At 48.9% G+C, this 16,449-nt stretch overlaps 1 protein-coding gene and 1 long non-coding RNA gene across 4 annotated transcripts in view; one reads left to right on the plus strand and one right to left on the minus strand.

The window, feature by feature from the left end:
• LOC147105832 (NACHT, LRR and PYD domains-containing protein 1 homolog) overlaps positions 1–9,508 on the plus strand; it is a 48,237-nt gene extending 38,729 nt beyond the window's left edge. For both annotated transcript variants that reach the window (XM_086010603.1, XM_086010602.1), the window contains one exon: positions 2,662–9,508. In XM_086010603.1, the coding sequence (XP_085866729.1) occupies positions 2,662–3,016 (355 nt within the window). In that variant the 3' untranslated portion in view covers positions 3,017–9,508. The remainder of the gene's footprint in view (positions 1–2,661) is intronic.
• The window catches only part of LOC147105831 (uncharacterized), a 57,739-nt gene that overhangs the window by 40,123 nt on the left and 1,167 nt on the right, over positions 1–16,449 (minus strand). The window lies entirely within an intron of this gene.

Consider the following 16,449-nt stretch of genomic DNA (forward strand, 5'->3'; position numbering starts at 1 on the left):
GAGGGACAACCACTAAATAGAAGAAAAGAGTATATATAAATTATATGAAAGTATATTTATACACTCAGGGATATATCTGTTTATACACTGTATGGATAGATCTGTATTTTTGTGAACAAACATGAATGTTTTTCGATGCTTTGGCAACATAAGATGTAACTTGTCATGCCAATAAAGCGATTTGAATTGAATTGAATTGAATTGGATTGGATGGATAGATGGATATGTGAGGAAGTGCATAGACAGAGAGGGAGGGGTGCACCAGCAAAGATAAGTGTATATGAGGAGTGATGTGATGGAGTAGCTTGAGATGACAGAGTGAGCGGGTGGCGGCGGATGCACACAGCAGGATGTATGGGAATGTGGCATGCTCCTCACCTTTCTTGACCTAGTTAGGTCATTGAAGCGCTTCCTGCACTGCATCCAAGAGCGTGGCACTACGCTCCTTCTGCTGACCTCCTCGGCAACCTCCAACCACTCCATCTAACATATCGCCCATTGCCTGATCCCCATGATGTTTTATCCAGAATATCCCTTAAAATTTCTATATAGTATTTAATACTCCCACGTGTTGAATGAACAACTAAATGTGTTATTTTGATTCCTTTCCTTTGTTTACTTACTCAATTGTCCACATGGCAAAGCTGGCTTGTCACAGATACTACCCCTCACTAACGGCCTAGGTCTTTGCACCGCCCACCTTCTGGAAGCTTTTCTTGTCCTTCTCAGCCTCCATAGGGTCCCTGCACCATACAAAGAGCGACTGGTATTATAGACTAGGCCAAATCTATATTATTCTGCACTGTGGTAAATGGGGCCCTTCATAGGCATGAGAGCACGTTCTTACACGGGACTCCAGATGAAACATAGTTAGTAGGCCCAATAGTACAGGGGATGCCGATTGAAGTGATGCATTCGAGAAGGAACTGGATTGATTCCTGATTTAATGAGAAGTAAAAGAATGTGCGTTGGAGTAGGAGCACAAATGGAAAGTGTTCGGCGGGGGTTTGATACAGTATATAGGGAGACACAGTTTCCATTGGCAGAAAGGTCGGTAACAAGAGGACACCGGTTTAACAGAAAAACAAAAAATGCTGGAAATACTCAGCAGGTCGCATCTGTTCGGACGATGCCACCTTCCATACTCGTGCTTCCGATATGTCTTCCTTTTTCCTCAACTGAGGATTCCCACCCACCATGCTTGACAGGGCCCTCGACTGAGACTGTTCTATTTCCCGCACTTCTGCTCTCACCTGTTCACCTTCCTCCCAGAACCACGATAGGGTTCCCCTTGTCCTCCCCTTCCACCCCACCAGCCTCCACATTCAACGTATCATCCTCCACCATTTCCGTCACCTCCAGCATGATCCCACCACCAAACACGTCTCCCCCTCCACTCCCAGCATTCCGAAGGGACCATTCCCTCTGCGACACGCTGGTCCACTCCTCAACTCACCCCCAACAGACCCTCCCCTTCGCCCGGCACCTTCCCGTGCAAGCACAGGAGATGCAACACCTGCCCTTTTACCTCCTCCCTTCCCAGCATTCAGGGCCCCAAACACCCCTTCCAGGTGAAACAGAGATTTAGTATACTGTATTCGCTGCTCTTGATGTGGTCTCCTCTACATTGGGGAGATCAAACGCAGATTGGGCGACCGCTTTGCGGAACACCTCCATTCAGTCTGCAAGGGTAACCCCGAGCTTCCGTTTCCTGTCACTTTAATTCTCCGCTCCACTCCCACTCTGACCCCCCCGTCCTCAGCCTCTTGCACTGTTCCAATGATGCTCAACGTAAGCTCGAGGAACAGCACCTCATCTTTCGATTCGGCACTTTACAGCCTTCTGGACTCAACATCGAGTTCAACAATTTCAGATATTAACCTCTGCCCCTATTTTCTCTCACTGCAGCTGTTGATGATTCTGCCATTCCCATTTACACCTCTTCTAGACCCATCTTTTGTGTCTTTACTAGTCCCATTACCATCTCCTTTTGCCTCACACCATCATCCTGTTTGTCATTTATCCTTTCCATCCTATCACAGACCTTCCCTTTTGTTCTTTCCTTCCCCTCCCTCCTTTCCTCGCCTCTACACTTGCTTAAAACCTATTATATCTCTAACTTTTTCCCAGTTCTGACGAAAGGTCATCGACCTGAAACGTTAACTCGGTTTCTCTTTCCACGGATGCTGCCCGACCTGCTGAGTATTTCCAGCATTTTCTGGTTTTCTTTCAGATTTCCAGCATCCACAGTATTTTGCTTCTGAACGGGTTTAAGATCATTAGCAAAAGAACCAGAAAGGAGATTAGGAGATTTTCTTCTTTATGCTGTGAGTTTTTGTGATTTGGAGTGCACTGCCTGAAAGATGGAAGCAGATTTAATACTAACTTTCAAAAGGGAATTGGATAAATACTTGAAAAAGAAAAATTTGCATGGCTATGGGGAAAGAGCAGGGGAGTGGGACTAATTGGATAGCTCTTTCAAAGAGCCGGCACAGGCACGATGGGCTGAATGGCCCCTTCTGGCTGTACGTACGATTCTATAAGACCTGGTTGACAAAGTGAGCCGGGTGGACCGAGTGGCATTTCCTGATTTCTACATTCTATTGAGGATTTATTTATGCTTGAAACTTTTCCTAAAGATCATTGCTTTGCCATTTTCAGTTTATGTGCAAATGAATTTGGTGACCACGGGCAGAGAAATATTCAACAAGTCGAAGAGTTGGGGCATGGTCTGAAGATCTTCACTAAAATCGTAGAAGATGAAGAGCTTTTCCTCCGGGTTGAAATGCAGGTTCAACAGCTACTTTCTCAAAGCCATGAGTACAACCAGGAATGGTTTCAGAAAATCATGGCGGCTATACTGAAAGATCTTGGAGATGAAAGCTGCATAACGGACCAAAGAACAAAGACTAGGGTGGCTAACCTAAAAGAAAATATTAACAAACTTCTGTGCAAGAGAGAAATTACGACAGCTGATGTCCCAAACCATGACAGTTTGGGAGGTGCTGCCGAATAACCCTTGGCGAGTTGCTGCAGTAGCTTGTAGATGTGACACACGGCAGCCACGGTACGCCGGTGGTGGAGGGAGTGAAGGTTTAAGGTGGTGGATGGGGTGATGTACTTTAGAAATCTTTCTGTGCAGTGTTTAAAGTATTAAAATAGCTAAAGCACAGTCTTTTTCCGCTAGTTTCCCCTGCGCTATAATTATGCTGACTGCTAAATCATGTCTTAAGACTAATACCTGGAACGGGCGGGTTGTCTTATGAGGAAAGGTTGGACAGGCTAGGCTAGGCTTGTATCCGCTGGAGTTTAGAAGAGTAAGAGGTGACTTGTGTTGTGTATGTCCCTTTAAGGGAATAACTGGTCTTAGACTGCAGTACCGGCAGTGACCACCCCTGTATAAAAGGCCCTAGCAGGCTTCTGTAGTTTCAGTTTCAAGCTGCCTCTTGTTCAGTAAAGTACCTGTTAAACTGTTCTCCCAAAGTCCGTGTATTATTGAGGCGCGGACTTTACAGTGGCGACGAGTAAGTTCGAACTCACCTGCAGTGTGGCATCATCTCAGGGGGATCTCGCCTGAAAGGAAGGTCCTGGAAGGTCGTAGTCTGAGCAACGGGCGTCGACCGAGGGCAACCGCCCAAAGAATCCATCGGTATTTGGAGAATTGCGGGAGAGACTGTGGTTCCAGCGAATCGTGCTGGTAGCAGGTAGCACGCTGACCCTTCCGGACTGCGGCGGGCTCAAGCTTGATCGAGCGGCTGTACAAATCGGGCCGCGCAGCGTCGCCGATAAAGAAAACAAGAGAGAGAGGGTGGAGCGCACAGGGCGCGGTCGGTGCTCGAGAACAGGACAGCGGAGAGAAACTAAACGGGGGGGAAGGAAAGCGAGACGCGCCGAAGCTTCGGGTCGCCGCCATTACCCCGTAGAACGCTAGGAGCAGCGTGGCAGTAAGGGGAAGAAGCACAAGCGCGGGAGGCGCCATTTTATTCCATTGGGGAAGAAGCAAAAGCGCGGGAGGCGCCATTTTAAATCGGCCAAGATGCCGAAAAGTGGCAGTATCACTGCTTTTGACAACGAGGTAGAAGACTGGACCACGTATGTGGAAAGAATTGAAGTGTACTGCAAGGCAAATGAGGTGGCTGATGGAAAGAGGGCGTCGGTATTATTAAATCTGATGGGTGCGAGTAGGTACGGCCTATTGCGGAATTTAATTACCCCAGCTAAACCAATGGAGAAAAGTTTTGAGGAGATTGTTCATATCTTACAGGAACATCTAAGCCCTACACCACTGCTGATAGCAGAAAGATTCAAGTTCCATAAAAGAAACCAGCACAAAGATGAGAGCAATGCTGACTATCTTACGGAACTACGCAAGTTATCGAAGCACTGCCAGTTCGGAGCAGGACTGGCAGACACCTTACGGGATAAGTTTGTCTGCGGGCTCCAGAGTGAAGGAACCCAGAAACGACTACTTTCAAAAAAGGACCTGACGCTAGAACAGGCTTTCAGCGTGGCAGTATCCTACGAAGCAGCAGCACGGGGAGCTGCGGAAATACAACAGAAACCACAAGAATACAGCGCTAACGAAATGGCGTATGGAGCCGAAAAGTGCTACCGCTGCGGCAGAACAACCCATGAGCAGAAGGACTGCTGGTTTAAAGACAAAATATGCAGGCAATGCGGGAAAATGGGACATATAGCAAGAGTCTGCAGGTCGGGAAAGAAGACCAACACGACAAGAACTACTAAGGAACAGTACAGGAAAGTAAAGAAACTGACAGACAGTAGTTCAGAAGATCAGGAGAGTGATAAGGACTCTGGGAGCAGGCGACTAAGTTGTTTAAAGTTACACAACGTGATCGCAAAAGAAGATCACCGAACCATTTGGGTCACCCTCATGATAGCAGGGTCCCCAGTGAAGATGGAATTGGACATAGGATCAGCCCTAACTGTCATGAATCGACGAGACTATGAGCGGCTATTCTCACACATACCCTTAAAGGACACGTCCATTGTATTGAAGACATACACGGGGCAAAAGGTCTACCCCAGAGGAAAAATAAGGGTGCCAGTTGAATATAACGGAAAGGAAACACAGAAACTATACATGTATATACTACGAGATGGAGGACCACCATTATTGGGACGTGAATGGATTCGAAGACTACAATTGGATTGGCATTCCATTCTGGCACTAACTGTGACTGACAAAAAAAGATGATGACGTCGCACCTGGACGTCTGTCACAAATTCTATCTGACGCGGAAGAGGTGTTCCAACAAGGACTTGGGACTCTAAAAGGAGTAAAGGCAACCATAAAGATTGAGGATAACGCAACCCCAAAATTTTTCAAGGCCAGACCGGTGCCATACGCGATACGCCCAGCTGTGGAAGCTGAACTGGAGAGTCTGGAGCGTTCGGGGGTGCTTTCTAAGGTGGACTGGAGTGAGTGGGCCACACCCATCGTTCCTGTAATGAAGAAAGCATTGAGCAGCACGCCTGGGGAGCCAAGGAAGGTTCGCATCTGTGGGGACTTCAAGGTGACTGTGAACCCAGTCCTGCACACAGTACAGTATCTGCTTCCGCGGATAGAAGATATTTTCGCCTCACTATCTGGAGGGAAACGTTTTACAAAGATTGACCTGGCTCAAGCGTATCTACAAATGGAGGTGGAAGAAGCATCTAGGAAATACCTCACGATAAACACTCACAAAGGCCTTTACCAGTACAATCAACTGGTATTTGGGGTAGCATCGGCCCTGGCTATGTGGCAGAGGGCAATGGAACAAGTCCTGCAAGGGATCCCGGGGACCCAGTGTTATTTGGACGACATCCTGGTTACGGGCGAAAATGACAATGAACACCTTGCCAACCTGGAACAGGTGCTCACGAGATTGCAGGAATATGGGCTACGAGCCAACCGTCCCAAATGCGAGTTCTTCAGGAGACAAATCTCGTATTGTGGCCACATGATTGATGAGGAAGGGTTGCATAAGTCGCCGGACAAGATTGAGGCTGTAGTCAAGGCTCCAGCACCAGAAAATGTGTCGCAATTGAGGCCGTTCCTCGGGTTGGTGAACTACTACCATAAGTTCTTGCCGAATTTATCTACAATTCTGCACCCACTGAACGCCCTCCTTCAAACTGGTGTAACATGGAAATGGAGTGATGAGTGTAAGCGTGCCTTTCAGGAATGTAAATGCCAAATCACTTCAAAAGAAGTATTGGCCCACTACAACCCAACACCACCGATTCGGTTGGCATGTGATGCGTCACCTTACGGCATTGGTGCGGTGCTGTCACACAAATTCCGTGACGGTTCAGAGAGGCCAATAGCCTTTGCATCACGCTCGCTAACCTCAGCCGAGCGTAACTACGCTCAGATTGACAGGGAGGCCCTCAGCCTGGTGTGGGGGGTGAAGAAATTCAATCACTATCTGCACGGGCAGAAATTCACCCTACTGACTGATCATCAACCCCTGGTCTCAATTTTTAACCCAAAGAAGGGCGTTCCGGTGATGACGGCGCAACGGCTGCAAAGACGGTCACTTTTTCTAGGGGCACATCAGTATGACATAGAGTACAAAGGTACGAAACAACATGGAAACGCTGATGGGCTGTCGCGCCTACCGTTGCCTACGGCGGAAGAAGCACCTGCAGTGGACCCAGTGGAGATATTCCATGCGACCATAGTCAAATGTGTTTGCCTGTTACAAACGCAAGTATTGAGAAGGAAACCCGAAATGACCCGACACTCTCTCGGGTCTATGATTTGACGGTGAAGGGATGGCCAGCATATGGCGACTCACTGTTGCCAGCATTCTCGCCAAGGAGGGAACAGCTGTCAGTGTGCCGGGGAACCTTGATGTGTGGATCCCGAGTGGTAATTCCACCCAAGTTGAGAGATAGAGTACTCAATGAGCTTCACGAGGGTCATCTGGGAGGGGTATAAATGAAGAGCCTAGCCAGGGCGTTTGTGTGGTGGCCGGGAATCGATAAAGAAATCGAGGATATGACCAAGAGATGCACAGGATGCCAGAAGGTCCAAAACGCTCCACCACAGGCCCCGCTACATCCATGGGAGTGGCCCTCATCTCCATGGCAACGGGTACACATTGATTTCGCTGGTCCATTTATGGACTCAGTGGCCTAGAAATTCAGTTGCCTTAGCGCCGCTTTTGAGGCGCTAGAGGGACTAGCGCCAGAGTTATGGCCAGTTTAAAAATTCCCTGGGGCCCTAAATCGGCGTTGCACCGGTAGCGCTGCGCCGGCACCGATGACGTCATCGGTGTGCGCAGCGTCCCGGTTGCCATGCCGACGGGCCCTAGCGCCGAAATTCAGTTGCGGCCGCCTCGCCCGTGGCAGCCGCAACTAAGACTCTGGCAACAGAGTCTTGCATGATTTTGCGCCGGCGCATTAAAGGCCCCGCGGCGGCCGGCCGCCTGCCCGCAGCTCCCTCCCCGGACTTCTCCCCCCCACCCCCCGGAACAGATGCAAGCCCGGCACTTGTCCGAGGTGCCGGGCTCATTTTTAGACAGATTTGCGCAGGCCGCGGCCGGGTGCAGGCAGCTCCTCCTTAACGGAAGGAGGAGGCCTGCACTTCCCGAGCCTGCCGCACCGCATCGGGTGCCGCAGCGCCGGAATTGCGGCGCGAAACGGCAGTTAGCGCCGATTTACCGCCGCAAAGACCCTTCAGTAGCGCCGGCAGCCGTTTGGGCGCGGCCCTGCTGAATTTTTGGCGCGCGCAGGGGGACTTAGCGCCGGCACTAACTTCCGGCGCTAAAGCCCTGGCTAAGCCAAAACCCAATTTCTAGGCCAATGTTTCTAATCGCTGTGGATGCCCATTCGAAATGGCCAGAGGTCATTAAAATGTCCTCCACCACCACGGAGAAAACTATTGCAGTCCTAAGGACCATCTTCGCCAGGAATGGGTTGCCAGAACAGATCTGTTCTGACAATGGCCCACAGTTTGTGTCTGAGGATTTCCGGAGGTTCCTGAAGAATAATGGGGTGAAACATTACACATCTGCCCCATATCATCCAGCCACAAATGGATTGGCTGAGAGGTTTGTTCAGACCTTTAAAAAGGCCATAAAGGCAATGTATAATGACGACATACCACTGCAACACAAGGTGGATAACTTCCTGTTTGCTTACCGGAATGCGACACATGCAGTAACCAACCAAACTCCAGCCGTACTGTTTTTCAACCGGAGACGAAGATGTCGCTTGGATTTGCTCAAACCAAACATAAGACGAGATGTTGAGGATAAGCAGTTCCAGCACATAAATGAGAAGCCAACCAGGAGCTTCAAGATAGGGCAACCAGTCTTGGCCCGCGACTACCGAACAGAAAAATGGCAGCCAGGCACGATATGCACACAGCAGGGACCACTAATGTACACAGTGGACGTTGGAGAGAGCATCGTGAGACGCCATGCTGACCAGATTCTAGAGTCACAGGAACAAGCCAAACCTGTACCACAAGCATGTGCACCTGGTAATGAGCCCGAAGTGCAGATTGCGTCTACCTCAGAAGCAGGGGTATTGGAAGCTGACGAACCAACCAATGACAATGAGCCAGAATTGACTCCACCGCCAGAACAGGATACTCGAGAAAGGCGCTATCCAGTCCGGATCAGGAAGCCTCCTCAAAGACTGAACTTATAAATGACTATTCCAGTTGATGTATATATTACTGAGAAAATTGTAATTGTAATTAGTTATTATTTAGTTGTTAAATGAATGTTATGTACTGTTTATCTAAAAGGGGAGGAATTGTTGTGTATGTCCCTTTAAGGGAATAACTGGTCTTAGACTGCAGTACCGGCAGTGACCACCCCTGTATAAAAGGCCCTAGCAGGCTTCTGTAGTTTCAGTTTCAAGCTGCCTCTTGTTCAGTAAAGTACCTGTTAAACTGTTCTCCCGAAGTCCGTTTATTATTGAGGCGTGGACTTTACAACTTGATTGAAACATATATGGTCCTAAGGGGTCTGGACAGGGTGGATGTGGAGAGGCTGTTTCCTCTTGTGGGAGAATCTAGAACTAGGGGTCACTGTTTAAAAATAAGGGGTCGCCCATTTAAGACAGAGATGAGGAGAAATTTTTTCTCACAGAGGGTCGTGAGTCTTTGGAACTCTCTTCCTCAGAGGGCGGTGGAAGCAGAGTCTTTGAATATTTTTAAGGCAGAGGTAGATAGATTCTTGGTAAGCAAGGGGGTGAAAGGTTATCGGGGGTAGGCGGGAATGTGGAGTAATCGGATCAGCCATGATCAGATTGAATGGCGGAGCAGGCTCGAGGGACCGAGTGGCCTACTCCTGCTCCTAATTCGTATGTTGGCCTGAAGGAGAAATAACTTCTTGTTCACAAATGCTATGAGGGGGAAGGGAGACCAAGAGCAGAGCTGAGCAGAAGATGAAATGCCTGTCTTTTTTTTACAGCTTATTTCTGTAATACAATAAAGCTTTACTTTACGTATTGAGTCTCAGATAATAAAGTTTCGTTTCGCTAACATGTTTTACTCCCAATTTTTTCTCAGCTCCTCTCCTGGTTCACAACCTTGTGCAGTCCCCCCCTCCCCCCCAAACTAGCATCATCATGCCTCCAGTAACTTTACTATAGTCATTCTTTATAGCCCGGTGAGCTATTCAACAATAGAGGGCATCACAGCCAAACCCAATCGCCTTGGCACTCAGAAACTTTGGCTCATATTCTCTTCCCTGCCTCTTTTTCCTCCTTCAAGACACCACTTGCAACCTACCTCGTTGGTCAAGCTTTTGGTCACCTGGCCTAATATCCGACGTGGCTCAGTGTTGAATTTTGTTTGATAACGCTCCTGTGAAGCACCTTGGGACGTTTTACTATGTTAAAGATTAAATGCAGGTTGTTGTATAGAAACAAAAATGCAAAAAAACTGCAGTTGCTGGAAATTTGAAACGAACACAGAAAATGCTGGAAAAACTCAACAGAAACATAGAAACATAGAAGATAGGAGCAGGAGTAGGCCATTCGGCCCCTCGAGCCTGCTCCGCCATTCAATGCGATCATGGCTGATCATTCAAACTCAGTACCCTGTCCCTGCTTTCTCCCCATATCCCTTGATCCCTTTAGCCTTAAGAAATATATCCAACTCCTTCTTGAATATATTTAACTAGCTGGGGAGCCCCGCGTTGCGAGGGCAATTTTGGGGCGCGAGGGCAATTTTGGGGCGCTTGGTCTCCCTGCCCCTGTGAGTCCTCCCTCTCCCTGTCCTATCCCTCCCTCCCCTCCCGTCTCCCTCCCTCCCCTCGCCCACCCCCACCCCCCTCTGTCCCTCTCTCCGGCCCCTCCCCCTGCCTAGCGCCTGAGGTCCGGAGCTGAGGTCCCCCGCGTATGGCGCGGCTGATGGACGGCCGCTGTGGGCGGGCGGGCGGCACATGCGCGGTCAGTGGGCAATTTTGGGGCGCTTGGTCTCCCTGCCCCTGTGTGTCCCCCCTCTCCCTGTCCTATCCCTCCCCTCCCTCCCCTTCTCTCCCTCCCCTCCCCTCCTCTCCTCCCTGTCCCTCTCTCCAGCCCCTCCCCCTGCCTAGCGCCTGAGGTCCGGAGCTGAGGTCCCCCGCGTATCGCGCGGCTGATGGACGGCCGCTGTGGGTGGGCGGGCGGCGCATGCGCGGTCAGTGCGGGCGGTCCTCCTCATTTCTGTCCTAAATGGCTTATCCCTTATCCTTAGACTGTGACCCCTGGTTCTGGACTCCCCGACCATCGGGAACATCCTGCATCTAGTCTGTCCAGTCCTTTCAGTATTTTATAAGTTTCAATGAGATCCCCTCTCATTCTTCTAAACTCCAGCGAGTATAAGCCCAATTGACCCAATCTCTCCTCATACGTCATTCCTGCCATCCCAGGTATCAGCCTGGTGAATCTTCGCTGAACTCCTTCCATGGCAAGAACATCCTTCCTCAGATAAGGCGACCAAAACTGCACACAATACTCAAGATCTGGTCTCACCAAGGCCCTGTACAACTGCAGCAAGACATCCTTGTTCCTGTACTCAAACCCTCTCGCTACGAAGGCCAACATACCATTTGCCTTCTTAACCGCCTGCTGCACCTGCATGCTTACCTTCAGCGACTGGTGCACAAGGACACCCAGGTCTCGTTGCACTTCCCCTTCTCCCAATCTATTGCCATTCAGATAATAATCTGCCTTCCCGTTTTTGACACCAAAGTGGATAACCTCGCGTTTATCCACATTATACTGCATCTGCCCAATCACCCAACCTGTCCAAATCACACTGGAGTTTCTCGGCATCCTCCTCACAGCACACACGCCCACCCAGCTTTGTGTCGTCTGCAAACTTGGAGATACTACATCTAGTTCCCTTGTCTAGATCATTAATATATATATATTGTGAATAGCTGGAGTCCAAGGACCGATCCCTGCGGTACCCCACTAGTCACTGCCTGCCACTCGGAAAAAGATCCGTTTATTCCAACTCTTTGCTTTCTGTCTGCCAACCAGTTCTCTATCCAAGTCAATACCTTGCCCCCAATCCCATGTGCCTTAACTTTACACGCTAATCTCTTATGCGGGACCTTATCGAAAGCCTTTTGAAAGTCCAAATACACCACATCCACTGGTTCTCCCTTATCTATTTTACCAGTTACATCCTCAAAAAATTCCAGTAGATTAGTCAAGCACGATTTACCTTTTGTAAATCCATGTTGACTTTGTCCGATCCGGTCACTGTTTTCCAAGTGCTCTGCTATTACATATTTTATAATGGACTCTAGCATTTTCCCCACTACCGATGTCAGGCTTACCAGTCTGTAATTCCCCGTTTTCTCTCTACCACCCTTTTTGAATAGTGGGGTAACATTAGCTACCCTCCAATCCAGATTCCATTGAATGTTGGAAGATGATCAGCAATGCATCTACTATTTCTAGGGCCACTTCCTTAAGTACCCTAGGATGTAGATTATCAGGCCCTGGGGATTTATCGGTGTTCAATCCCGTCAAATTCCCTAACACCATTTCCCTACAAATACTGATTTCTTTCAGTTCCTCCCTTTCATCAGACCCTATGTTCCCCAACATCTCTGGGAAGTTATTTGTGTCCTCCTTTGTGAAGACAGAACCAAAATATGTATTTAATTGGTCTTCCATTTCTTTGTTCCCCATTATAAATTCCCCTGATTCTGACTGCAAGGGACCTACGCTTGACTTCACCAATCCTTTTCTCTTCACATATCTATAAAAGCTTTTACAGTCAGTTTTTATGTTTCTTGCAAGCTTACTCTCATATTCTATTTTCCCTTTCTTAATTAATCCTTGTCCTCCTTTGTTGAATCCTAAACTGCTCCCAATCCTCAGGTTTACTGCTTTTTCTGGCCAATTTATATGTCCTCTCCTTGGCTCTTATGCTATCCCTAATTTCCCTTGTTAGCCACGGTTGAGTTACCTTTTTTGTTTTATTTTTATGCCAAACTGGGATGAACAAATTCTGTAGTTCATCCATGCGGTCTTTGAATGTTTGCCATTGCCTATCCACCGTCAACCCTTTGAGTGACATTCCCCAATCAATCCTACCCAACTCGTGCCTCATACCATCGTAGTTTCCTTTTTTTAAATTCAGGACCCTAGGTCAGTCAATGTGAAGGGAACAGACTAGTTAATATTTCAGGTGCAGACGCTTCATCAGAACTGAAACAGCTTTTAAAAAGGAACAGATCGGGAAACATGCGCACACACACAGACACAAACACACAACATGCACAAACACACACACAAACACACACGCACGAGAGAGGAAGTAGACTGAGCATGGCCGTGCTATCTCCTGCAATGGCTTCTCCTCGGGCATGCCCCAGCCCCCTCCTTCTCCTCATTTGCATACTGCCTCTCAAAAACATTACCCATAAGCATGTGTTCAGCTTGCATTTGTAAGCCTGTGACATCCAACTTCTCCGCCACCACCCTCACCTCCACGGCTGTTGTTTTGCAGTCTGACATCAAGTGAAGGATGAGCCAGAACTTCCTCCAATTAAACGAGCAAATTTGAAGCCATCCTGTTTGGCTCTGTCCAGAAACTCCACACCTTGGCCCTTAATTTCACCTGTGACTGTTTACATAGAATTTTACAGCACAGAAACAGGACATTCGGACCAATAGGTCTATGCCAATGTTTATGCTTCACACAAGTCTCCTCCAACCTTACTTCATCTCACCCCATCAATGCATCCTTCTATTCCTTTCTTCCTCATGAGTATATCTAGCTTCCCTTTAAATGCATCTATGCTAATTTCCTCAACCATTCCGTGCGGTAGCGAGTTCCATATTCTCACCACTCTCCGAGTAAAGAATTTCTCCTGCATTCCTTATTGGTTTTATTAGTGACTGGCCTAGAAATTCACTGACGCCCCGTTTGGGGCGCCAGTCTCGCCAGAAGTACCGCCCCGGAAGGAGTCGCGACCGCCCGCCAGAAATTCAGTTTCAGCGCCCCAAACGGAAGCGCGGCGCTACTCGAGGCGCCCCGCATCCCTCTTGGGGCGCTGCAACTGAAAATCGCAGCGCAACGTGACGCAGCGCCACACGCTGCGGCACGGTGCACTGTGGTACTGCAGGCCTTCCTCCCCTTCTTAAAGGGGAGGGGCCTGCTGCAGCGCGATCGGCGATCGCGAGTGCCGGCAAAAGAGCCCGGCACCGAGGAGAAGTGCTGGGCTCTTGGGACACAGCCGGCACAACGCGGGGTGGGGGGGGCGCCTCAGGAGGCCGGGGACGGCGGCGCGAAGAGGTTCTGGCAGGCGGCCAGCAAAAAAAATGGCCGCCCCGCACCTCAGCGCCTCTACCGCCGCAGGTAGGTCCCCCTGAACCGGTCGCAAATTGCGACTGGCGTTAAAGCAGGTGGCGCTACCAAATTTGGTGATCGGGGTGGTAGCGGGGCGCCATTAGCGCCCCACTAAATTTAGCGGGAGGCGTGGCCAGTGGCGCAAAACCCACTAAGTGCCCTCTTTGGGCGCTAACGGGTGGCGCAGCCCACTGAATTTCTAGGCCACTATCTTTTATTTATGACCCCTAGTTTTGGATTCCCAGACAAGTGGAAACATCTTCTCTGCATCTACCCTATTGAACTGCTTTATAATTTTAAAGACCTCTATCAGGTCACCTCTCAGTCTTCTCTTTTCTAGAGAACAATGCTACAGCCACCTGTTTAGTCTTTCCTGATAGTTATAACCTCTCAGTTCTGGTAACATCCTTGTAAATCTGTTTGCTTAGACTGAACCCAAAACTGGCGAACCTTGGTACCCTGTTTGACTGTGAGTTGAGTGTCAATCCTTACAATCAGTCCATCACCAAGATCACCTGTTTCCAGTCTGAAATTCTGCCTTCCTCTGTCCCTACCTCACCCACACTGTCGCTGAAACCCTCATCCATACCTTTGCCAGTTCAAGGCTTGCCTACTCCAATATTGTCCATGGACAACATCACAAACTTCAATTCATCCAAAACTCCACTACTTGCATCCTATCCTGTACTAAGTCTCACTACTATCCTTCCTGACCTCACTACATTTGCAAAGCACGGATTTCAAAATCCTTCCCTTTGTTTACAAATTCCTTCACATACTTTCTCCAACCAATCTCCTCTCACCCTGCATCCCTGATCCTCCTCCTCCACCAACAAGAATAACAACTTGCATTTATACAGCACCTTTAAACTAGAAAAGGTCCCAAGTCGTTTCACAGAAGAGTAAGGAGACAAAATGGACACTGAGCAAAAGAAAGAGACATTAGATGGGGTGGTCAAAGTGGTGGGTTTTAAGGAGAAGAGGGGAAGGAATTCCAGAGCGTTGTGCTTAGGTGACTGAAGACACGGCCATCAAAGGTTGGGGGATTTCTGAGTCTGGATTACTGTGTGTTCCTCCTCTGCCCACCTCCCTTTAACCTTCAGACATCGCAGCTGTTTATAATCTTTTTTAGGGATGCTGGTTGAAGGATAAATCTTGACTAAGACACCGTGAGAACCCTGCTCTTCTTCAAAATAGGATCTTTCATGTCCACCTGAGAGGGTGGACGGGGCTTTAGTTGAACGTCTCATCCGAAAGACGGCACCTCCGACAGTGCAGCACTCCCTCAGTACTGCACTGAAATGTCAGCCTAGAATTTTGTGCTCAATGCTCTGAAGTGAGACTTGAACCCACAACCTTCTGACTCAGCTGGCGAGAGTGCTGCCACTGAGCCAATTAAGAGACAAAATAAGAATAAATGCTCAGTAACATAGGGCCGAATTTTGCGACCCCCACGGGTGCGTATGAGGTGTGTACGCACCCATTAGGGCCGTGCAAGTGCCGGGTTTAGGCATGTGAAGATCGCACGCATCTCCAGGAAAAGTGTCTCTGCGGGTGGAAAGTTGCGCTTTTTGCACAACTTCCGCCCACTGAAAGGCCACAGAATTCTTACGCCTGGTGAAAGCAAGCGTAGGCCTGCTTTTACCAGCATAAGAGTATAAAATAACATTAAAATATTTTTTTTCAATCATTTAAACATTGAAAAACCTGTGCAATAAATTAGCCCCTTTAAAACATTTAGGGGGAGAAATTCGGTATTGCCCCGTTTGGGGTGCAATTATCGGCTGGGCGCAAAGTTTAGCGCCTGGCGCTAATTATCACCTCCGACTGCAAACTTGGCTTCTATCGCCCCTGGAGGTGATTGGAGCGCTAAATCAGGCGCTACACACCTCTCTTAAGGCGCTAACGTCGAGGAGCAAGGCGCTACCTCAGAGCACTGGCGAAGCTCATGTGATGTCAGTCAGCAATGGAACACAGGCACACTGGCGCCGGCCAGTTCTTATAGGGGAGGGTCGATCTTGCTCTCCATCCACACCCTGCTCATTGCAGTGTGAATCTCGGCCTGGAGAGACCTGTACATCAATTCTGCTGGAAAGAGCTCAGAGTGCAGCCCCCATAGTCTCTTCTAAATCGATGCAAGGACAAATCAAAATGAACCTCCAAAGTGCAGCTCAGTACCCAAAACTCCTTAACACTGCGTTGAATCTCTCTCTCTCTCAGAATGCGTGGTGCAAAAATGTCACCGACAAAAAAAGGCAGGAAGCGGTCGCCTTTAAATAGCGCACCCCCCAGTCCCTTCCCGACTGCAAAACGCTCCCCTCAACCTGTCGGTGCTAGCGGCAGGCGGTAAGGCAAGGGGCGCCACTCAATATCCGGACCGGGGCGTTGTACGCTCGACTGACGTCACGATCTGCGGGCACAGGAGATCGTGGCGGTAGTGTTTAGCGCCGCCGCAAAATGCCTGCTCAATTTCACGAGCGGCGCAAACATCGCCGCGCCCAGGCGCTAGTTGCTTTGCGATCCAACGGGAGGCGCAAAGCAACTGAATTTTCCCCCTTAAATGTATTTTTCAAAAAACTTCATTTTTGTTTAAAATATGTAATTAAATGGCATTTTAATTAATTTTA

The sequence above is a fragment of the Somniosus microcephalus genome, chromosome 17, assembly GCF_052327205.1.
Source record: "Somniosus microcephalus isolate GS21.2 chromosome 17, FLI_Smic_1.0, whole genome shotgun sequence".
NCBI lineage: Eukaryota > Metazoa > Chordata > Chondrichthyes > Squaliformes > Somniosidae > Somniosus > Somniosus microcephalus.